The sequence below is a fragment of the Peromyscus californicus genome, unplaced genomic scaffold, assembly GCF_007827085.1.
Source record: "Peromyscus californicus insignis strain IS unplaced genomic scaffold, ASM782708v3 Scaffold_4__1_contigs__length_199733344, whole genome shotgun sequence".
NCBI classification, from domain to species: domain Eukaryota; kingdom Metazoa; phylum Chordata; class Mammalia; order Rodentia; family Cricetidae; genus Peromyscus; species Peromyscus californicus.
In genome coordinates this window covers 33,418,460-33,441,925 of record NW_026294562.1, presented here as the reverse complement: position 1 = coordinate 33,441,925, position 23,466 = coordinate 33,418,460, and the positions used below count along the sequence as shown (strand labels likewise).

Genomic DNA, 23,466 nt, shown 5'->3' with positions numbered 1-23,466 from the left:
ATGAACCCCACAATGACCAGCAAAGCAAGATATCCATAAGGTGCAATAGTGGCTCTCCATGTTGGCAGCAACCAACAGCTGTTCCAGTGTCTACTCAACAGGAAAGAAATCACGCCTCGTACTGGAAACCTGGCAACTACCTGGGCTAATGAGGTTATAAATTTTAAAAGAGAATCTACTATTACCACTTTGCTAGACCAGTGTAATTCTTCAACTGCATTCTAAATCTTAACCTTATAAACACAGGTAAGTCTAGCTATCACCCCTTGTCAAAGAGGCTTCTCCTTACAGCAAATAGATAGCACTGCAGAAAACCACAACTGGACACGTTGAAAAGATCAATGGGTTGTGGGAAGCCCAGCCCCAGTGGCTACATCTGTAGCGGAGCTCCTATATCTATGGCTCAGGGTCAGTTAGGAAGAGGGTGGAAAGCTTAAAAGAGCCAGACTATGAGGAAGTCTGCTGCGTGGCTGCCTCTCCTAGAAACTGTTGTATAAACAGGATCTGAACAATGGGAAATATCAATAGACATGTTAACATGAAAGGGGTAAAAATCTCACAGGGCCCCACCCTTAAACAAAAAACTATAGGCAACTGGAGACTGCTGAGAGAGGGAAAATTCACCTCTTTCAGGGATGAGCCCCATGACTCAATACAACGTGGTCAGCCCTGAAACAATATGTGTGTGAAATATTATATATATATATATAATATATATATATATATTAGACTGGTCAGGTTATATCTATATATCTATCTGTGTGTGCTTGTGTATGTGTGTGTGTGTGTGTGTGTGTGTGTGTGTGTGTGTGTGTGTGTGTAACAATAAAAAAAGAGAGGCTATCAACTTGAGAGTGGGGAGGACACAGAAGGGGTTGGATGGAGAAAAAGGAAAAGAGAAAGTTACATTTAAAAATGTAAAGTGTTAATTTTTTAAATTGGGCTGACTACAGAATGGGAGAAATTTTTTTTGCCAACAATACATCAAACAGGTGATTACATACATAAAGAACTGCCAAAATGTATCATAAAAAAACAAAGCCTGCAGTTAATAAATGGACTGGTAAACTGAATACAGTTCTCAAAGAAACACAAATGGACAATAAATAATTGAGAAAAATGTTCAGCATCCTTAGCTATCAGGGAAATGCAAAAAACTGCTTTGAGAGCCCATCCTAGCATTTCATAAGAATATATGCTGGCAAGGACGAGGGGAAGGAGGAGCTCCTCATTTACTGACAGTGAGAGCGTAAGCTGACGCAGCCATTGGGGAAATCAGTGCAAAGTTTCTGAAAAATAAAAATTAAAGTAGAGCTACCATATGATCCTACCATCCCACTCCTGGACATGTATCAGGAGGTTTCTAAGTCAACATACCATAGAGATATCTGCACATCCATGGTCACTGCTGTGGTGTTCACAATAGCTAGGATATAGGATCAGCCTATACGCCCATCGATAGACAAATGGATAAAGTCAATGTGATAATATTCACAACGGGATTTTATTCTACCATAAAGAAAACAAATGCTGACATCTGAAGGAAAATGGATGGAACTGGAAATCATTATGTCAAGCAAACAAAGTCAGATCCACAAAGACAGATACTGTATGTTTTCTCTCATGTAAATCATAAAACTAGAAAGGGAACTAACTACTACATTGAATAGTTTTATGTCAACTTGGCATAAGCTATAGTCGGCTGAGAGGAGGGAACTTCAATTAAGAAAATGTATCAGGCCGGGCGGTGGTGGCGCACGCCTTTAATCCCAGCACTCGGGAGGCAGAGCCAGGCGGATCTCTGTGAGTTCGAGGCCAGCCTGGGCTACCAAGTGAGTCCCAGGAAAGGCGCAAAGCTACACAGAGAAACCCTGTCTCGAAAAACTGAAAAAAAAAAAAAATGTATCAGGTTGCAGGCATGCCTGTAAATCACTTTCTTAATTAGTGATCAATGGGGAAGGGCCCAGCCTATTGTGGGTGGTGTCATCCCTGGGCTGGTGGTCCTGGGTTCTATAAAAAATGCAGGCTGAGCAGGCCAGTAAGCAGCACTTCTCCATGACATCTGCATCAGCTCCTGCCTCCAGGTCCCTGCCCTGCTTGAGTTCCTGTCCTGACTAAGCCCTTTCCTCCCCAAGCTGCTTTGGTCATAGTGTTTTTCATCACAGCGATAAAACTAACTAGGACAGAAATCATGTAAGAAGAGACCATGAGGTGGTAGATGCTGGGAGGAGGGTAATGGCGTACATGTGACCTGAGAGCAGGGAGGCTGTCGCAGGGTAAGGAAGGGAATCGGCAAGGAGTTAGAGGGGTTAGGGAAGGGTGGGAGTTTGGTATAAAAAGAACAAAATACATATGAAATGTCATAATGAGATAATTATTTTGTATATTATCTTGGGCCCCCTCATTCCTACAAGCTGAGCATTGACGGCCTCCAGGGTGAAGCTAAAAGAGTCTCAAGAGATGTTTCTTATGCACCCTTGTGAGGGGCTGGTATTGTTGGCCTTGCTGTCAAAGAGCAGTCAAAGTGGAAAGAACAAGGCACTATAGGCACCAAGGTGCCAGCATCTGCCTTGGTGAATGGCTGAACTTGTCAAGGGGGCAATGGCATCTCCCCAAAGCATACAAAAGGCAAAGTCATAAACTTCCACACTGGCTCCCACACCGACTCCCACACCAGCTCCCACATTGACTCCCACACTGGCTCCCACACTGGCTCCCACACCGGCTCCCACACCAACTCCCACACCGGCTCCCACACTGGCTCCCACACGGGCTTCCACACCGACTCCCACACCGACTCCCACACCGGCTCCCACACCGGCTCCCACACCGGCTCCCACACCGGCTCCCACACCGGCTCCCACACTGACTCCCACACTGGCCACTTCAGTTTCCATTCCCCCATCAGTGAAGGAAGGCCTTCTTCTCCCCACATGCCTGCCAGCATACATCGTCATATGAAAACAGCTTTCTTTTCTTTCTTTTTCTTTTTACAAGACAAGATTTCTTCGTGTAGGCCTGACTGCCCTGGACAACTCTGTAGACCAGGCTGGCCTCAAACTCAGAGATCCACCTGCTTCTGCCTCTTGAGTGCTAGGATTAAAGGTGTTTACCACCACTGCCTGGTGAAAACAGGTTTCTTTAAACGATGGCATTTAAGGCCACTCCTCTAATGGAAAGGTGACCAACTAACTTTGCTTACCCAGGACTCAGGGCTTTCTCACAATGCAGGACTTGGAAGCTAGCCATAGGCCTACTGGACGGCCTTTCTGTGGTCACAGTTCTTTGTCATTGTGGATCATGGCCTTACTTACACACTTTGTAGTCCAGTTTGGTCCAAAGTCACCTGTTCAGAATGACTGGACACGCTGAGTTTGCTGCCTCATCTGAGATGACTGAATGCTCCCTCGCCTTCCTTATGCTCCCTGCCCTGCCTCCATTGACTGAACATTCTGGAGCTCTCCTGTCTTTTAAATCTCAACTGCACTTCCATAATTATCCTCAGATTCTGGAGGCCTAGGACCTAAGAGTTCCACAAATTCATCTTACTGCTGGAAGCTAACAATACCCTGTCTTCTCATCTCCCATCCCTAACCTCCACTGACTCCATCATGAACCAGTCTTCTTCAGGGTCCACAGGAAACATCACCTCCTCTACCAAACTGTGAGAACCATTCTCACTTATTCTCCAAAAGTTCCCATAAAGTGCTGCCTTGTAGAAATCAGCGTGAATGTGTGTGTGTGTGTGTGTGTGTGTGTGTGTGTGTGCGCATGTGTGCATGTGTGCACGAGTATGCACATGTATTTTTATTCTGTGCTATGTCGCAAGTTGTCAGAGAACAGGAGAAATGTGTTACATGTTAGTCTCCATTCAGGATTTGGTAAACAGATTATCTGTCTTAGCACTTTCTCACGCACTCAACTCCAATCCCAGTTGATTGTTTGACTCTGTAAGCATGAGGCAATTCTTTCATCAGCCAGAACTGAGGATCACCTGGCCAGTTACATGAAGACACGCACCAGAGGGGAGCCGAATGGATGTATAAACGCATATGCTGTCTAACACATTCAGACGCAGCAGGGCCCTCCCTCTGCACTCCCTCCTGTGGGAATTAACTTCTATCTGCTCTGTCCTCCCCTGCAGTTGGACTACTGTTGAGGGCATACCATGATCTATGTCATGGTAAGCAGGATGGGGTCATGTCTACCTTCTTGTCTAGTTTGTGAGCCCCTGGAAAGTAGAGATGTGTCCTGACCAGGTATAATACAAATAGTTGCCTGAGAATTTCACATGTACTTTAGTGTCAGGAAAGCCTGCTGTGCTAATCCTGGGAGTTAGGAAGGTGTCACTAAACAAAGCACATGGACAAAAGCTTTGGGCCACCTCAGTTCCTGCAGCAGAAAAGCCCTGTGGCGGAAAGCAGATGGGCTTTTGATTATCACAGTCATCTTCGTGGTAAAACAGGAATGCTGCTGAGATCACATATCTCTTAGAGACACGTGTCACTAGGGCCCACATCGCTAGGTCACCACCAGTCCCCTCTAGGTCTTTGAATACTGTATAGCGCTCTCCTTGACAGCCTGGAAAAGGCACAAACCAGGGGGAAAGGAGACTAGGCCCAAGGCAGAAGTAACTGACTCTGACCATCTCACCCTGGTGTTTTTCAATCTATTACACCATTTCTAATAAGGTGAATAATCAAGAATTGGCATTACATTATTATCTTCTTAATATATTTTATGTAATTTCCCCATTCTGTTCTATCATTTCTGAAAAAACACTAAAAAATGGATTGTTACTTTCTTATGCTACCTCAGACTCAAGTATGATTCCTGTTAGATTTCCAGACCTATTTAGGTTCTGGGGCTGTTTAAAGTGGGTCCCTTTGTGTGAAGCAATTGTGTTTTCTGGGGAAGGGAATGTCTAACTCTCATCACTAACAATGTAGAGAAAAGCCGACTGGCATGTCTTTCTTTCAAAGCTGCTTTCTGAGTTTTTTCAGTGGCCTTTCCATGAAGTAAAGGTAACCAACCCCTCTGCTGATTTGCTTGAGTGACAGTGTTCCCCAAAACATAGGACTTTGGCTAACCCTGGCAGACCTAAGCAAACCAACTGGCAAATATAGACCCCTGCTTCACCTCTTTGGACAGAGTCTTGTTGTGGAATATTATTTTAGGATGTGTTACATTCGTTTATGCTGTGGAGCATTTGTTTAATGATGCAAAGATGTGTTGCACTCTTTTATCTTGCATTTATTTAACTCTGTGAAGCTGTGTTACTGTGCCTGTCTAAAACACCTGATTGATCTATTAAAGAGCTGAATGGCTGCCAGGCGGTGGTGGCGCACGCCTTTAATCCCAGCACTCAGGAGGCAGAGGCAAGTGGATCTCTGTGAGTTCGAGGCCAGTCTGGTCTACAAAGAGAGTTCCAGGAAAGGCGCAAAGCTACACAGAGAAACCCTGTCTCGAAAAACCAAAAAAAAAAAAAGAGCTGAGTGGCCAATGGCAAGGCAGAAGAAAGGATAAGCAGGGCTGGCAGGCAGAGAGAAGAAATAGGAGGAGAAAGCTGGGAGAAGGAGATGGAGGAGCATGAAAAGGAGAGAGGATATCAGGGGCAAGGCATCCAGCTACACAGCAAACCATGGAGTAAGAAGTAAAAAAAGGATTATAGAATAGAGAAAGATTACAGCTCAGAGGCAAAAGGTAGTCGGGATAATTTAAGAAAAGCTGGCTAGAAACAAGCCAAAGCTGGGCATTCATAAGAAAGAATAAGTTTCTGTGTATTTATTTGGGAGCTGGGTGGCCGGCACCCCCAAAGAGCAAAGAGTAAAGAGAAAAAAACAACAACAGAGTCTTAGGCAAATGTTTCTCACTACTTGCAGTAATGTAAACAAACCAAGAAACTATGTCTATGCAAATAAGATATGCACATTAATGATGTCTATTGTTGATTGGTGGAACATAGGTGATTTTCCCCAACTCCTTTTTGTTGGCGTACAGCTTCTAAAATGTCTAGTGAACCCCTTTATATTGTAAAACTAAAACCTTCAGTTTTAAAATTTATGACAGAAAAAAATGGGTATGTGTACATGTGTGCATTCGTGCATTCATGTGTGTGTGTGTGTACGTATGTGCAGCAAAGGAAGATGTTGGGTGCCCCCTGCCACCTACCCTCTGCCTTATTCCCTTGAGACAGGTTCTCTCCCTGAAGCTCAAGCTCTGTCTTCAACCCAGCCCTACCCAACTCTCCTCCAGCCGTGGGGCCACACGGGGCTTTCTGATGTGGGTGCTGGGCTTCTGAACTCAGGCCTTCACGCTTGTGCAGCAAGCGTGAACTTTCACTCACTGGGTCGTCTCCCTGACTGTTTTTCCATTGTTTGTGGTGATGGCTTGCTTGGGTTTTTCTTTCTGGCAGTACTGGGGATCGAACCTTGGGCCTCATGTGTGCTACAGCACTAAACCTAAACCAGGCACCCTTAACCCCTTTCCCGAGGAAAGAGAAGAAGCTAACGGTGCTTTGTGCAGGTTTGAAAAGGGATAATCACATTCACCTGCTGAATATTCCAAACAAACAAACTGACGGGGCATGCAGACTTTCTTCCTAACAGAGCACAGGCCTCATCGGGCAAGGGGATGGGTAGCAGCTGCTGACCTTTCTTGGAGAAGAGGCTGATCCAGAGGGCTGGTAGATCTGGAATGCTGGGGGGTGGAAACTGGAGTTTTTGGTTGGAAATCAGCATCCCCTTGGTGACAGGGTGAGGGTTTTCTGGACTTCCTTGGATCTAAAGGTGGCGGTGGCTGGCTCCTTAAAACAATTCGCTCATCTGGCTCTCTGGTAACCTGAGTGACAACATGAATTATTCTTCACTTGTAGTTTTGGTTTTGATTTGCCTAATACAGAGCTAGGGGCAGGCTAGGACAAGGAGGAGAAATTGAGGTAAGATAACAGGGCATGTGGCCAGGGATCTCCCACAAATAAAAGAGTGGGCTGTGGTACAGAAGCCTCAGGAATGTGGGCAAGGGGGACATGTCCAGAAGGCTCTGTGTTTGGCAGTATTAATAACACAGTAAACTCATACTTAGAACTTTGATTTCTGAGGACACTGACTTTTTTTGGTTCCGGGAAAGATCAAATTTTTAAACTAAGTGTGTCTGTCCTGTACATATGCAGTGCAGTATATACTTAATTTCCTTCACATACATCTCTGTTTGTAGCATACAAGTTGGAGCTTTCAGTGGGGCAAACTGGTCACGCTCGAGGTCGTGATCACCACCTCACTGTTATAAAGGTATCTGATTAGAGACAGGCCACATGAGTGATAAAGTAATAATCGGCCTCTAGAAACCCTTCCTTGGTGACTGGCCACACAAATGAAGGAAGGGGAGCAAGGCAATGAACCCCAGAGGGAAGCAGACCGAGGGGCCTGAGCACCGCTCTGCACAAATCCCACCTAAGCTACGCCGCCCTAACATGAGCAGCACAGCCAGGAACATATTCTCCCCACCAACTGCACAGGGCTCGACATAGACACTGGAAATAGATCATTTTACAGATGCTACTGCTAAAATTACCTTGATGTTTGGTGCAAGGCTGTCAAGAGAAGATGCTAGAAGGAAAAGGAACAGGCGTGTGAGGAACTCGTTGTTACCAGTTAGCCATAAAACTGCTGATACATTCATCCCATAGAAGAACCAAGGTTTTAGACAATAAATAACTAATAAAGGAACTACAATGCTGCCTTGTGAAATCCAAGGTCACAACTGAGTCTCCCTTGGGGCACTGCAAGTCTACGGGAACTCTCTGTCTTCCTGGGGTCCACAGTCAGGTTGTATTTTCAGTGACAGCGCAGCTGGGAAGGGGGTGAGGGGACAAACATGCCATGGAGCAGAAGTTCAAGACCCTTACAACCTTAAAGAGAACACATGTTTGCCCAGATGCCCAGAGCCTCGAAGAAGACAACATGGATTTAATATAACGTTCCCATGCTCTGCCGCAGGAGTCCTGGTTGGTTTCTGGAGATCTAGTAACATAGGAGCTCTGGAGTATACTTGTCTAAGGTAAACATGAATGTGAAATCGAGCCAATGAATATATAAGACCACAGAGAAACACAATGCATCCAAACCACAAATCATTGTCATTACCCTGAATGTCTACCAGAGCTAAGCAGATCTCATACTAGTGAGTGGCAAGGATGACTAGAAAGCAGAGTAATAGCCTAACATGTCCAAGGCCCTAATTCCAAAACAAAATAAAATATTGCAGTACTAAAATTTAATTTCAAAGGTAATAAATATACATGGAGAACACTGAAATGCAACTGGCTTTTTTCCCTCGAGTTTAATGACAAAACGTTCTCCGGACTCCTCATGCCCTTACACCACCAAATGCAATAAGGAAGAAAGGAGATTTTTAAAGCCTGACACCTTCCCTATCTGGGCACACTCATCTGTGTGTGCATAGTCCTGGGAAACCCACCACCACCACCACCACCCTAAGCTGGACAAGGAATCATCAATGCTAAGTCCCTGGCAGCTCCAGCTACAAACCCCTCCCGAGGCCTAGGAACTTCACTTGGGCACTCGCTTGCGGTGAGGTTGGAACTGAATGGACATCTGTTCTGCTTTTGACCACTTGTTTCTCAAGGGGCAATCCATGGCCCAGCAGCACGAGGACCACCTGGAAGCTTGTGAGGAAAGGACCCAGGCCCCACCCCAGCGCTTTATCAAGACGTGTAGCTCAAGGAGAGCCCCAGCTGGCTCAGAGGCCCACAGAGTCTTGAGGCATGGTTTTATTCTCCCATAGATCTGGAGGTGGCCTGAGCATGGGGATGGCCCAAAAAACACAGGGAATACAGCTTGGTGTACGACTTGCACTCACACCATAACCTCGGGAAATTTCTTCCTCACTCGCCAGGATCAAGAAACGGCAAAGACCAAGGCAAGCGTGGTGTATGAGCGCCATCAGAGGCAAGCCAGCATCAGCTCCACTGCCTTCAGGAAAGGACATTTGCTGTTGCTTGCTTTCACTGTGACAGGGAAGGTGACGCCGCTTTGATGTGCTGTGCCAGTGACTTTTCTATTGCAGTGCTTAAATTAAATGTCAGAGGTGATGAAGCACTTTCTCCTCCCAACCCCACACTCTGTCCGGGGCAGCTATTATCCGTCACTCCGTCTGGCCTGAGTTATCACGAAACAGTCTGCAGCCCTTTAAAAGAACAAACCATTAAGCCGAACACAGAGAACTCCACTGTTTGGACATCACAAGTCTAGTCCCACCGTGAGGTAACAGAAGGGACCATCACCAGCCCTGTCTAGACTTAGAACTCCAGGCAAGCTGCCATGACCTTTACTAGGGACGGTCTCACACATTTCAGTCCTGAGGCAAAACCCTCCCAGTATGCCCCAACACCAACACTGTCAATTAGTAACATACAGTCCAGGAACCTCAAAGGGGGTGAGGGGTCCCTTCAGAACCTTTCATGAAACATCCAAATTAAAGCCTGCATTCATAATTACACGATTTATTCCTCTCATTCTCATTCTCCCACATGGTAACAAAAGTCACCACAGCACATCATAACGTTATTATTCTGACTTTTCCAATGGTATATTACATTTTACAATTACTCGCTTTCAATTTCTAGCATGCTAAATGAGGCTAGCCATCAACCACGTCAATCAAAGCCCTTTAAAGTCCTCAATATCATTTGCAAATGGAGCCTGAAATCGATAGCCCCGAAGAAGATGGCTGCATTAGCCTAACTGCTTCAGAGAGCTGGCTCCCTCCTCACAACATGGAATCTGGTCAGCCAGGGTCAGGACACTTTCAGTCTCTTGCTCCTTTGCCCTCAGAAAAACGGTACAACAAACAACGTATTTGCTAATTGTCAGCGATGCCTTTGCAAGGAGTTCACACCAGGAGAAGCTGCTGTCTGCTTTGCCAGCCTAGCCACGGGCTGTAGCCACATGTGGTCAGTCACACCATCCAGTTCAGTCCCCTTCAAGTACTGAGGGAAACTGGAAAATAAACTGCTTCTTAGTTGCCTCTGCCCCATGGGAATGCCTCGGCTGGTGAGACCTTGAGAATCAGGTCCACAGTTTGCAATGTAACCTGTAGTTCCTCAGAGTGAAGGATGCTAAGTGGGATGCATTCATTAAGGGAATATTAGTAACGAGAAACTCAAGTACCTTTTCTCATTGGAAAAGCAAAGTCCAAAAACTTAGATTTTCTTCTGGACTTCTGTAAACGTGTCAAACTGTTTTCACCAAAGGGGTTTCCACTGTCCACCTGAAAGTGAAAGAAATATGTTAGACTCTACCTACAGTAGCTTGGATTACCTTTTCATTGCCCATAATGCCTCCTACGCCCCCCCCCCATTCAGAGAGAAGCTTGGAAAATAACCTAAATCACAGTCTCCAAATATGGTACGTTATACCCCACGAAGAAACCATCCACTATCTCCACTGAGGCTAGATAGGAGGGTGTGTGTTAAATGTGAGCATAGAGAACTGAAGATAGATAAAGACGGCACCAAGCTTCTGCCTCCTGAGTGCTGGGACTGAAGGTGTGAGATGCCATATGTGGCTCAGAATCCTTTAGACTGCACAGAGTATGCCAAGCACAAGAGATTGACCATTCAGACTCCCTTCCAATCTACCATCTAGATTCTTTTAAAACAAAACAGAGCCCAGCAGTGGTGGCACACACCTATAATCCCAGCAGCACTCCAGAGGCAGGCAGATTGAGGTTCAAGGCCAACCTGGTCTACAGATCAAAATAGTCAGGGCTACACAGAGTTGTCTCAAAAAACCAAAAAACAAGCCACAAAAATTCACAATAGCAGTAACCACTCTCTTCCTTAAAATGACAGACCATATTTCCTAAGACAAATGGGTCAACATGATCTGCAGAAGCAGGTCAAAAGGCTTGAAAAAGAGATTCTTCTACAGCATAAGTTTTGAAATAGACTTTGGAATTTTTATTTATTTATTTTTCAGTAAAGCAGGCTACAATGCTAGCTGGATGTCAAGAAATAGACTGATTGTGTTTCCTAATTGAAAACTTTTTAATGTGTCTGAGTATTTTGTTTGCATGTATGTCCATGTACTACATGGGTGCTGGTGCCCACAGAGGCCAGAAGAAGGCATCAGATCCCCTGGAACTGGAGTTACAAATAGGAATTGCCGTGTGGATGCTGGGAATTGAACCTGGGTCCTCTGGAAGAACAGCCAATGCTTGAGCTGCTGAGCCACCTCTCCAAATACAAGTTCTCTAAATGTTAATGCTTCCATCAAGGATGTCTCACATATCATCAGAAAATCTGGCTAATCAAGTACGTAAGACCACATATAAAAGAGCTTAGCATATAGTAAAAACTGTAATAATTTGTTAAACAATAGAAATGTACATTTTCACTCCCTAAGAAAGCTAACCATTTTTAAAAAAGATTAATTACTCCACAGTGACAGGGACTGCTTTTTATAAGCATGTGTGTGGAACAGAATAAGTCACACTGTCCAAAAGATACAAGCTATCAACACTTCTACAGAACCACATTCAATGGCAGCTTGCTACATTTTTGCCAGGCATCTTTACCAAGACCAAAAAAAAGAAAACAGCCATTTAGCATTTCTGTGTCTATGAATGGTTCTTATTTGTAGATTAGGTAGTCGGTCTTTCCTAGCCAGAAAGCTCAATTCTACCTACAAACAAACTACACACAACCATCTCAACAGTACCTTGACTGAGATTTATGCCACCTCACACCTCACATCAAATGCACGATCATAATTTCTCATAACCTTAAGTGAAAATATCAACAATTTATCCATCACTAACATTCTGAAGAAAGTCACCTACTGGAAGGTGTGGTAGAGCTCACAAAAAGTATGAAATAACAGAAAATGTTAATTTGAATGTGTGTGTGTATATATGTATGTATATATATATATATATATATATATATATATATATATTATAATTACTGCTGTGGAATGTTCTGTAAGGCAAATGTGTTGCTGATTGGTCAATAAATAAATCACTGATTGGCCAGTGGCCAGGCAGGAAGTATAGGCAGGGCAAGGAGGAGAATAAAGCTGGGAAGTGGAAGGCTGAGTAGGAGAGAGACACTGCCAGCCGCCAAGATGAGAAACAGCATGTGAAGATGCCAGTAAGCCACGAGCCACATGGCAAGGTATAGATTAACGGAAATGGATTAATTTAAGCTGTAAGAACAGTTAGCAAGAAGCCTGCCACGGCCATACAGTTTGTAATCAATATAAGTCTCTGTGTTTACTTGGTCAGGTCTGAGCGGCTGTGGGACTGGCAGGTGAGAGAGATTTGTCCTGACTGTGGGCCAGGCAGGAAAACTCTAACTACAAATGGCGCCCAGCGTGGTGGCAAGAGTTTCCACCTAAAACCTGAGAAAAGATTCTAAAACGGAGCTAAAAACAGCTTCCTAATTGTCTCTCTCAAATGAGTGGCAGCTGCCGGTTTGAGCTACTTGTGGGTTCCTAGCGTGTGCAGTATGGCGGGAATGAGGCCTCTGCAAGTAGCACATTAAGCTGCATGGTGGATTTAGCCTTTGCTAGTACAAAACAAAAAAAGAGGTTTCTGGGCTACACACTGCTTGGATAAAAGCATAGACCCACAATAGCTCCCAGAGCTGGCAGTAAACCACTGCCATGTTGGGAAGCTGAGGTGGGCGGAGCCAGCAGCCACAGCTGCTGCAGTTTAAAGCAATAGATTCACAATAAGACAGATTCAGATGTAATAGTTTACAACGTGTGTAAAATATACATAGGCTTGAAAGACAAAAAAGGTGATATATACAGTTATATAAACAAATACATAGTTTTAAAAAATAATGTCTTTAAAGAGACAGTAAAATTAATATAAAAATAAGCCACGTGAAGATGAATATTACACAGAGAATCTGGATTGTGTTGTCTTTGGGATTTTTAACTGTAGAAAAACATTTGATTGTAAAAGCTGTTGAGTTATGCCAAAATGTATATTTTAAAGGTAACTTGACTTCAAAATTTGGATATAAGGATATGTTGTTTTGGAAAAGAGTCTCTGCTTTTGTTCCCACAGAAAGCCAAAGGCTATGGATTTGTTCCAGATTAAGATACATCAGGTTTGACCAGCCAAGACCCCCTGAAAGGTCTCCATTGACACCATGGCCCAGATGGTCCAACATCCAGAATGGTTTGAAGGCAACTGGCTCAGATAATACAGCCTCATGGGCTATTCCATAATCCTAAAATTTTCTTTGTGTCCCCATAAGATACAGCACCCCCCTCCAGCAGGAAGTAGTAAGAGAAGCTATGCCCAAATTCCCTAATTATATGTAATTTTACTTTGTTAAGGTCAAAACCTTCCTTTTTGAAAAAAAAAAGAAAAGGGGAAGTGCTGTGGTATGTTCTGTATGGCAAATGTGTTGCTGATTAGTCAATAAATAAATCTCTGATTGGCCAGTGGCCAGGCAGGAAGTGTAGGCGGGACAAGGAGGAGAATAAAGCTGGGAAGTGGAAGGCTGAGTCAGAGAGACACTGCCAGCTAGCATGATGACAAACAGCATATGAAGATGCCGGTAAGGCACGAGCCATGTGGCAAGGTATAGATTAATGGAAATGGATTAATTTAAGCTGTAAGAACAGTTAGCAAAAAGCCTGCCACGGCCATACAGTTTGTAACCAATATAAGTCTCTGTGTTTACTTGGTTGGGTCTGAGTGGCTGTGGGACTGGCAGGTGAGAGAGATTTGTCCTGACTGTGGGCCAGGCAGGAAAACTCTAGCTACAAATTACAGCTTTATGGAAAACATAAAGGCTATGAATACAAAAACTGAAGAAATTAATCAAATTAATGATTTGTGGCTGGTGTGTGTGTAACTCAGTAGCTCAGATTTTCCTGGAACATGCTATGTAGCCCAGGCTAGCCTCAAACTCATGGTAATCCTCCTGCTTTAGTCTCCCAAGTGCTGGGATTGCAAGGGCACATCACCACACCTGATTTCAGATATTCTTTTTATTGCACTGATGAGCCAATGTGTAAACTTATCTTGAATGTCTCTATCTTACAATACAGTAATTAAAAACAAATTTTCAAGACAGCTACGAGGACTACAGTGACTAACCGTGCCCATTGCTCCTGGTGACTGAGATTCAGATGGCTCTTTGAGTGAGGCCCATCATTGCTTTTTCCCCACTGACATCCTGTCCCCGCTCAGCATTTGGCTACTGAGCACCAATCTCATTGAGAAAGTGAAAACTGTTTCTATAAAGGGATGGAGCTTCAACTTTGAATTGATGCACCTTATCAGCCAGCCTTTGACTGACATCTTCAATTCCTGGCAGCTCACAGACTCCTCTGAGTAATGGTGAGTTATTGTCTATAGACGTCACACTCTATTAATAATGTTCAAAAATTAAAAATGGGGTGATTGGCATCTACTGAGTAAGTCCCCTCTGAGATGCCTTTATAGACATTTCCCAACAGTGACAGTGGAAAATGAACATCATTTAATGACAGTTATTACTCATGTGGATTCCCTCTCTAGGTACTACTGCCCATTTGTTTGCACGGCTCAACACTTCTTTTCCCACTCGCGTCTGCATCCCCACCGCAGCAAGTTACCCTGAAAAATCACTTGAAGCTCACATGTCTAACCACAAACGGAGGCTTTCTTTCTCCAGGGAGCCTGAAGCTTTTCCCAAGGTTCAGCTGAGTCGGCTGGTGCAGGTAGAGACGTCTGGGGGGAGATGGGGAGGTTACCCGGGACTGTGTGCCTTTGGGAAATCGGTCAGGACTTTTCTCCTTGGGCTTTGCTTTTCTGTTATTTGTGGGAGCTCTTTGCCCATGTGATTTCGATAAAAGTCTTTGTGATTTACACTTCTCTTCCTGAAAGTGGAAAACAAACAAACAGAAATTTGCTGTTTCGTTTTGTTAGGCCTTGAACATGCTTGGAAGGCACTCTGCCTGTGAGCTACACCTCCAGCCAAAAATATTCTTTTGATTGGAAAAAAAAAAAGATGATAATTCAGTCAAGGATATAATATAATTAATTGAACATTTAAAAACTAAGAAGACTGCCTCAGATTTATAGAACAAACCTTTAGAGAAAGCATTTATTTACTTAATCTACCATTTAGTTGAACATAATTAGTATGTATAACTTACTAAAATCACATATTTTAAGTAATAACAGTGGGGTTTATTTGTATTAGGGCAAGGTTTGAGAACAGCAGATAGGCACAGGCATACTCCAAGCACAGGCAGATTATTGACACGGAGAAGCATGAATGGCATATATAGGTGGTTCCAACCATTTCACTTCAAAGAATTTATTAAAAGTAATCAAGCATTGCTATGTGTGCAGCAGCAATGGCAGCATTTCTAAAAGTTTCGGGAGGGTGTTGTTTTTTCGAGTCAGGGTTTGACCAGGTAGTCTAGGCTGCCATTCCGCAGTAGCAAGCTCCCACCTCAGGAGTCCAAAGGGCTACCATTGCAGATATGTGTCACCCCAACCAGCTTAAAGTGGCTTTAAAAATTAAAAACTAGCTGTCTCCGAGAATAAACGATCACCTTAGCTGAAATCCCATCTCAGCTCTCTGACACTGTAGCAGGGACTCTGGGAGGCCGCTGTTTGCTCCTCCAGCTGTTCTGTTTGGTGACGGGCCTGGGGTGGGGGTGGGGCAGGGGGCTAATGGTCCATGTTCTGTTTGACGCCATCACTTACCGTTCACTTGAACACCACCACTCTGAATACATGGCAAACATACTCCAGCAGGACAGGCTGAACAAATGGTTTGAACACAGAAATCAAACCTAGCAAAAACTGCGCAGGTTACTGTCTGTTCAGCTTCCTTTAAAGTCGGCAAACGGAGTTCAGGCTAGCAGTCTTTAAATTGGGGCAGGGGGATATTGTCATTTATGTCGTTGCCCTCTTAATGATACTTACAAAAAATCTGTTTTTATGCGGGAACACACATTCTCGGATGGCTGTCCTTGTAGAAAACTCTAGTTTGGGAGCAATGCCCTAAAAAATAAGGCAGCATAAAGAGAATCAAATAAAATGACTGGAAACAAACCTTTGCCCATCTCATCTTCACCAGAAATCCACTAAGAACCCAAATGTCCTTCTGCACTCAGCATAATCAGAATACATTTTTAAAAATACACAAAAGAAGAAGACCTGAACACGTATATGATGTGTATGCTCTAGTAAGCCATGGCCTAAGTCAACTTGGAATATACACTCATACTCCTAACACAACCCTGTGAAGCGGGTCCTAATAAAATTGTCATTTGGACATGAATGAGCTCAGACACTTTCAGTAGCCTGCCAGGCTGGCAGCCGCAGCGCTGGTAATTGGACCTAGGCATCTGGGTTCCAGTGTGCACACTGTTAGCCACTCTATCTGAACCAGGAGCATGAACATGAGATTAGTGAGGTGGAGGACAGGAAGAGGTCTCCTTCCCTACCTACTTGCCTGGGAAAACTTGTCTTTCGTCTATCAAACAGGTACATTCATCAGGCCTATTCTCAAATTGTTCTAGTAACTACTATTTGGGCGTGATGTTTTATCATCTAAATGACTGTTGAGGTATAAAGTGAAGTAAAAACACAATGTATGTGAATACAAAAGAAAAATCAATCTAATTGTTAGTCTAACTGATAAGACACAGTAAGCAGGTGAATGGTTTGCCTGACCTATACAGGCCATTCATTCTCATTTTCTACAATAGTAATAAAAACCAAGAAGAGTGAACTGAAATAAATCCAAGAGAATTAGCATTGTGTTTGTGGCTAAGAGTATAAACCCTGAAGCACAAGAATTCCTGTTCTCTGAGCCTAAGCACATTTCTGCTTCACAACCTGTCCCCCTCCAGATGATGGGGAGGAACAGCAGTCCCTCCCCAGGACGGACAGAGCAAGACAGTCCATGCTGTGAGCTCCACACATACCATGTACATCAGCTGCTCCTGGAGCTCTGGCAAGTGGCTCGATTCTGATTTGTGAAATATTTCAGAGGAATGGAACCACTCTATCTTTCTGTCTATTCATCAAATTGTTCGTAGAATCTGATAAACTCAGTTACAAGAACTGATTCTGATGCGTGAAGGTATTTCAGTGCATTTTAAAGCTTTTTCCTCATAATCATTTCCATTTGTGAATGGATACAAATGCACCTACATACAGGTTAGTCTTTCTATACATGCCCAGAACATTCAACATGTGACACTTGAGGAAAAACAAGTGGTTCCCCTTATTTTGATTTTGAAGATGACTCTTATTTAACTGGGAAGTTGAGGAAAGCAAAGTGAATATGAGAGTTTCCTCAGGCTGGTTCCCGTGAACTCTTCCTCCCTTTTAGATTCTGAAGGGCAACATGCCAATAACTTCAAGTAATAAAGGTGAGCACCTCACAGGTACCATGGACTTAAATGATACATGAAGATGTTGTCGTCAAAAGGAAAAAGTGGTTTTAGGAATATTTGCCAGACCCTGAAAGATAACAAGGAGGAGGGCTTAAAGTTAAAGGTATTCGGAATTCTGAGTAGGACAACTTTTGATGAATGTTTGTGTTTGGCCAATCAGTCATCAGAAGCATTGAAGGAACAATCACACCCTCTGAAGAGAACTCTCAGCAGGGTGGGGACAGTAACACGTCACTACATGATTAACAGCAATTCACAGGGCAGAGACAGAAAGCTTAAGTATCAATTATGCTTTTTATAATTCACAAGAGTGTGGCCCTTAAAGAGGAGGTCATCCAAAAGACATAAAAATCCACTAAAAACAGTGCTTGTTTCAAAGACAGAAATCATAGACCGTAATATCAGAATGAATGTCTTGAATTTGAGTTCATATAAATGCCTCCAAACAGGTTATCAGTTGCCTATCTGCTGCACCGTGCATGGGTCCTCAGTAACGTCGGCCTCTATCGGTTCCCCTCTGCTAAAGGGGAACTGCTCAATATCAGTCTTGGCTAATTTGTACATTGCTAGAAAGGGAATAACTAAAAATGTAGAAGGTTGAAGGTATAAAACAAATGTGAGATTATATTATTGCTGTCATTACTCTATTTAGTGAAAGCAGCTGTGACCAAACAGATCTTTCTGTTATTCTGCAAGAAGAAGTTGAAAGAGGAACCTTTTAGGACATCATGTGACAGCTTAATATGGCAACGATACAGCTTAGTTAGAAAATGAAACTTTCAGCTCGTAGATCAACAGTGGAAATGAGTATAGTTTGGTATCATGAGCTGGGCATCTGACCCTGGATGAAAACAGAACTGAGGTAACTAAGCAAGACAAAGCTACCTGCCCAAGATCAACCCTGTCAGGAATAAAATGCTCATGCCCCAAGAATTTCTCTCCCTGGAGAAATCGAAGTGGGTAAGGTCACTCACTGGAAAACCTATTGCTGTCTTCATGAGCACCTCTCTATGCATGCCAAGGTGTGAGGATGTCAGCTTGGGCTCGGGGAATAGAAAGTCACGTGTGTTTTCTTCATAGTAGGCCAGCTCTTCCCATACTAGAAGGAAAGGAGAAAAGACGTAAGCAAATGTGTTCTACACTCCTCAAGTTTAACAAAGGAGATGCTCAGATGGCATGCTGGGTAGCTTTATGTCAACTTGACACAACTTATAGTCATCTGAGAGGAGGGAGCATCAACTGAGAAAATGCCTCCTTGAGATTGTGCTACAGGCAAGCCTGTGGGACATTTTAAATTAGTGATTGATGTGGGAAGGCCTACCCCATTGCGGGAGGTACCACTCCTGGGCTGGTGGTCCTGGGTTCTGTAAGAAAGCAGGCTGAGAAAGCCAACAAGCATCACTCCTCCATGGCCTCTGTATCAGCTTCTGCCTCCAGGTTCCTGTCCTGTCTTGTCCTTCAGATACTTCTCTTTATGATGAATAATGATGTGGAAATGTAAGCCAAATAAACCCTTTCTTCTGCAAGCCGCTTTGGTCATGGTGTTCCATCACAGCCACACTAACCCTAACTAAGACCAATGGTGTCAGGTAGGGCACTTAAGTCAAACTAGACATTTTGAACCTAGTATTTGTTACTCAAAAATAAATTCTATTACTTTTTATCTTGTGAATAATTTACCTCATGCATAGTCTTCTTGAAAAAAATGGAAGGTTACTACACAAAATTGAACAAAATAAAGTGAATCTATCCATCTGTCCATCCATCCATCCATCCATCCATCCATCCATCCATCCACCTATCCATCCTTTCCTTCACCAAATATTTACCAAAGACAAATTTTGAGCTAGACCTTGAAGGCAGACATGAATGAGGTAGACACAATCCCGCTCACACAAAACTTATATTTGAGTGGGCTCTGTATGTTTGGGTACAGGGCTGACAATGGCCCAGAGAGCAACCAGGCTTGAGGTCCTTGACAAGAATAATATCAACCCAGGGATGCTTAAGACATGTGTTAAGATTATTTATGAGAAGGAGCCAGCAATGTTACAGTATCCTGTGTAGTTCAAGACATCTCCACATATTTTCGCTACCACGCATGACTTTCTAATGTCCTACTAGACATTTCTTTAGGCTAAAAATAATTTAATAATTATCTGAGCCTGGAACCTAAAACTATGTTACAAAGAACTTTTTGTAAGATTTTACAATACATGGACTTTTCTAGAAGTATGGGTATTGCATAAATAAAGAACAATTTTGCTTTTTTGTTGTTTGGATTTCTACTGAGAACTATTTGGCATTTTGAAAACCATATCACATCTACATACATTATTATTCCCAGCATTTACATTCTAAAATACATCCTGTTTCATTATAAGGCACTTTCCTTTTTTCTCCCTCACACTGAAGCTGGATTATTATACCGATTTCTGCAGTGACCTGTCCAGGTTGGCTATGTTAACTATAAATCGTATTTCATTGTTGTGGTAGTTTGAATGTAATTGGCCCCCATAATCCCATAATCCCATAATCTCATAGGGAGTGGCACTATTAGGAAGTGTGGCTTTGTTGGAATGGGTATGGCCTTGTTAGAGGAAGTGTGTCACTGTGAAGGTGGGCTTTGAGGTTTCTTATGCTCAAGATACCTCTCAGTGAATCAGTTGATTTCCTGTTGCCTGCAAGATGTAGCAGTCTCAGCTCCAGCACCACCTCTGCCTGCATACCACCATGCTCCCTGCCATGATGATAACTGACTGAACCTCTGAAACTGTAAATGAGCCCTCTCAATTAAATGTTCTCTTTATAAGAGTTGTCATGGTCATGGTGTCTCCTCACAGCAACAGTAAACTCTAACTAAGACAATTGTGATAAAGTGTTTATTAAAGAGAATGCTCGTTACCAAAAATGATCTCGGGTTTAACAGTCATCCATTGAGCTGATGGACAGGAAAGCTGCCATCCGAGCCAGCCTTGTAAGCACAGCAGGTGCTCCATCATCAATTTGAACTGAGAGTGGCCCCTACCCAGAACACCAGCAGAAGTCACTACAGCTAATAAAATAGATAGCTTTTTTGCTTGGTGGCTGTTTGGTTTCTTGTGAGGAGAATTTTGATGAGGGTAAATTTTAGGTTTAGTAGCTATAGAAGACAATAAATGACCTTCCATCAAATGATAAGGGTAGATTAGTTTCTTCTTCATACTTACTGCATTCAATATGAAAGTAAGGATCAACATACAGAGTACAGTATTCTCTATTTTGGTTCTATGTCATTTCTCTCCACTCCTGCCTTAGGAGACAAGCTTCCACCACAGTGGACTGGCTGAGGCATCTTCCTTCTCTACAAAGCACTTCTACAGCTTGAGCTGTGCTCCTCACACGGTTGAGATCCTGTTCTTTCAAGGTTCACTATGAAATCAACTTAAAATCTTCCATTAGCTTTGCATATCAGAATAAAACCCATGTACCACCCAGCGGGGTGGTGCACAGCTTTAATCCCAGCACTCCCAAGGCAGAGACAGGTAGATCTCTGTGAGTTCAAGACAGCCTGATCTACATAGCAAATTCAAGAACTACCAGGGATACACCAAGGCCTGCTCTCAAAACAAACAAAACACTAGTATGATACAACCTGTTACCTAAATTGGCCTTCAAGGTTTTGTGTAAATCAGGCCTCTAATCACTGCTGTTACTTCATTAATGACCCTTTTAGTAATGTCCTTTTGTCCCTGGAGCCATTCTTGCCATACCATAGACACATCAAAGTCACCTCTAGAGCTGTTTGGGTTTCTTTCTTGGTTTAGTTGGCTTTTCTTGAGACAGGACCTTATGTAGTCCAGACAGGCCTTGAATTGGCTATACAACCAAAGATAGCCTTGAACTCCTCTACCTCCCAAGTGTTAGGATTACAGGTATGCATCCCACACCCATCTCTCTGCTCTCTGCAAGTCCTTCCCCAAGTCCTTGAATGGCTGGCTCCCTCTTATCAAATGATAGCTTTGATTTAAATGTCCTAGATACTGCTCCCAAACCTGTGGAGGAATGCCTGGCACATAATGGAGATGCTGTAAACAATTCTTATCTCTACTCATGAAGAAATATAAATTATAATGAGATAACTTAAGTTCCTACTTCTATCAGTCATTCAACAAAACAATTACCCTTTTTGAAATTCAGTTTCCACAACTGTTAAAATAAGTTACAAAGACCAAATGTTCTCTAAATTTTTTTAAATTCTTGCTCTCCATTTATTCTTCAATGATTTCTTTACATTCACACATTCAAAAAACAGTCATTGAGAACTTACTGCACGCCAAGAGTGCTAGATTGGCCTGTGGGTAAGCCTGTGTGCATTTTCTTGATTGATGATTGAAGTGAGAGGGCCCAGGTCACTGTAGACAGTGTCCTGGGCTGACGGTGCTGGGTGCTATAAGAAAGCAAGTTGAGTAAGCCATGAGGAATAAGCCAGTAAATAGGACTCTTTCATGGCCTCTACATCAGTTCCTGCTTCAAGGTTCCTGCCTTGAGTTCCTATCCTGACTTCTCTGCATGATGGACAGTTACCTGGAAGTATAAAATAAAATAAACCATTTCCTCCCAAAATCGCTTTTGGCATGGTATTATCATAGCAACAGAAACCCAGACTAAGACATAGCCGCTTGGTCTACTGTGTAAAAACTGGCAAAAAAAGAGTGTAAATCATCATCTACCATCATCAGAGTTGCTCCATCAACCGTTCTAACAATGGCCCCACACTTTCTAGTCTATATTAACATCGTTGCATTCCTACATAAACATACATCCAAGACACATGCATATCACACTGCACACTAGGCTTTTTTTTTGTTCCCTTTCCTTTCATATGTTTTTTGGATCATTCTTGTCACTACATCCAAAAATTATAGCTATTAAATTATCATTCATATATTTGCCAAGAATTTAAATAAAGAAAAACAAGAAGCCAGAGAAGTATAGACAAACTAATTCACTGTCTCTGGAATACCAAGAACAGACTTACGATGGTTAGCACTAATTACCAATTTGCAGAATCCAGAATTACCTAGAAAATAGGCCTCTGGGCATTTATGTGAAGAATTATTTTGATTTCCTTAATTGAGGTGGAAAGATCCATCCACTATGGATGGCTCCATTCCCTAGATGGGATGCTATGAATAAGTCACCCCATCTTAGTCAAAGTTCCATTGCTGTGAAGAGACACCATGACCACAGCAACTCTTATAAAAGAAAGCATTGGGGCTTGCTTACATTTAGAGGCTTAGTCCATTATGGTGAGAAGCATAGGGTCATGTAGGTAGACATAGTATTGGAGGGGTAGCTAAGAGATCTACATCTCAGCAGGCAGCAGGAAGAGAGAGAGGCACTAGGCCTAGCTTGAGCATTTGAAACCTCAAAGCTCACCTTCAGTGACACACTTCCTCAACCACACCTACCCCAACAAGGCCACAGCTCCTACTAGTGCCCCTCCCTATGGGCCCATTTTCATACAAATCACCACATACCCTTTGCTTCCTGACTGGCAGATGCAATGTAACCAGCTGCCACAAGCTCTTGCTGCTTTGACTTTCCCGCCATGATAGACTGCACCCTCAAACTATGAACCTCCAGACAATCCCTTCCTTCCTTAGGTTGCTTTTGTCAGGATATTTTTATCACAGAAACAAAAAAAAGGAAGAAAGAACATTGGTAGCAGAAGTGGGGTTGTTGTATCATAAACCTGATTACGTGGTTTTTGAGTATTTAAAACTAGTTTGCAGGATGAATGTAGAAGGATTTGGAACTCTGGGCTAAAAAGTCCTCTGATACTATAAACATAGCCTAATGGACCATTATAAATGTGAAGCTATAAATGTGATGACTAAGTTCCAATGCAAATCCCAAGATACTGGAGAGGCCATGGATGTATAACACCCACCAAGGGCCACTGTGGGCATGGAGTGGAATCAAACTAACAGAGAAGTTTTATGTGCTATAGGCTGCATATCTGGAGGGATGGGGT

At 43.1% G+C, this 23,466-nt stretch overlaps 1 protein-coding gene across 12 annotated transcripts in view; it reads right to left on the bottom strand.

The window, feature by feature from the left end:
• Positions 1-23,466, bottom strand: part of Spata6l (spermatogenesis associated 6 like) — a 68,129-nt gene that overhangs the window by 13,476 nt on the left and 31,187 nt on the right. For all 12 annotated transcript variants that reach the window (XR_008223090.1, XR_008223089.1, XR_008223091.1 and 9 more), the window contains 6 exons: positions 18,422-18,546; positions 15,967-16,044; positions 14,667-14,906; positions 10,191-10,290; positions 7,573-7,607; positions 6,653-6,840 (listed from right to left, as the gene is read on the bottom strand). Coding sequence is in view for 9 of the 12 variants with exons in the window: in XM_052762017.1 (XP_052617977.1) it covers positions 6,653-6,840; positions 7,573-7,607; positions 10,191-10,290; positions 14,667-14,906; positions 15,967-16,044; positions 18,422-18,546 (766 nt within the window). In the remaining 3 variants the exon portion in view is untranslated. The remainder of the gene's footprint in view (positions 1-6,652; positions 6,841-7,572; positions 7,608-10,190; positions 10,291-14,666; positions 14,907-15,966; positions 16,045-18,421; positions 18,547-23,466) is intronic.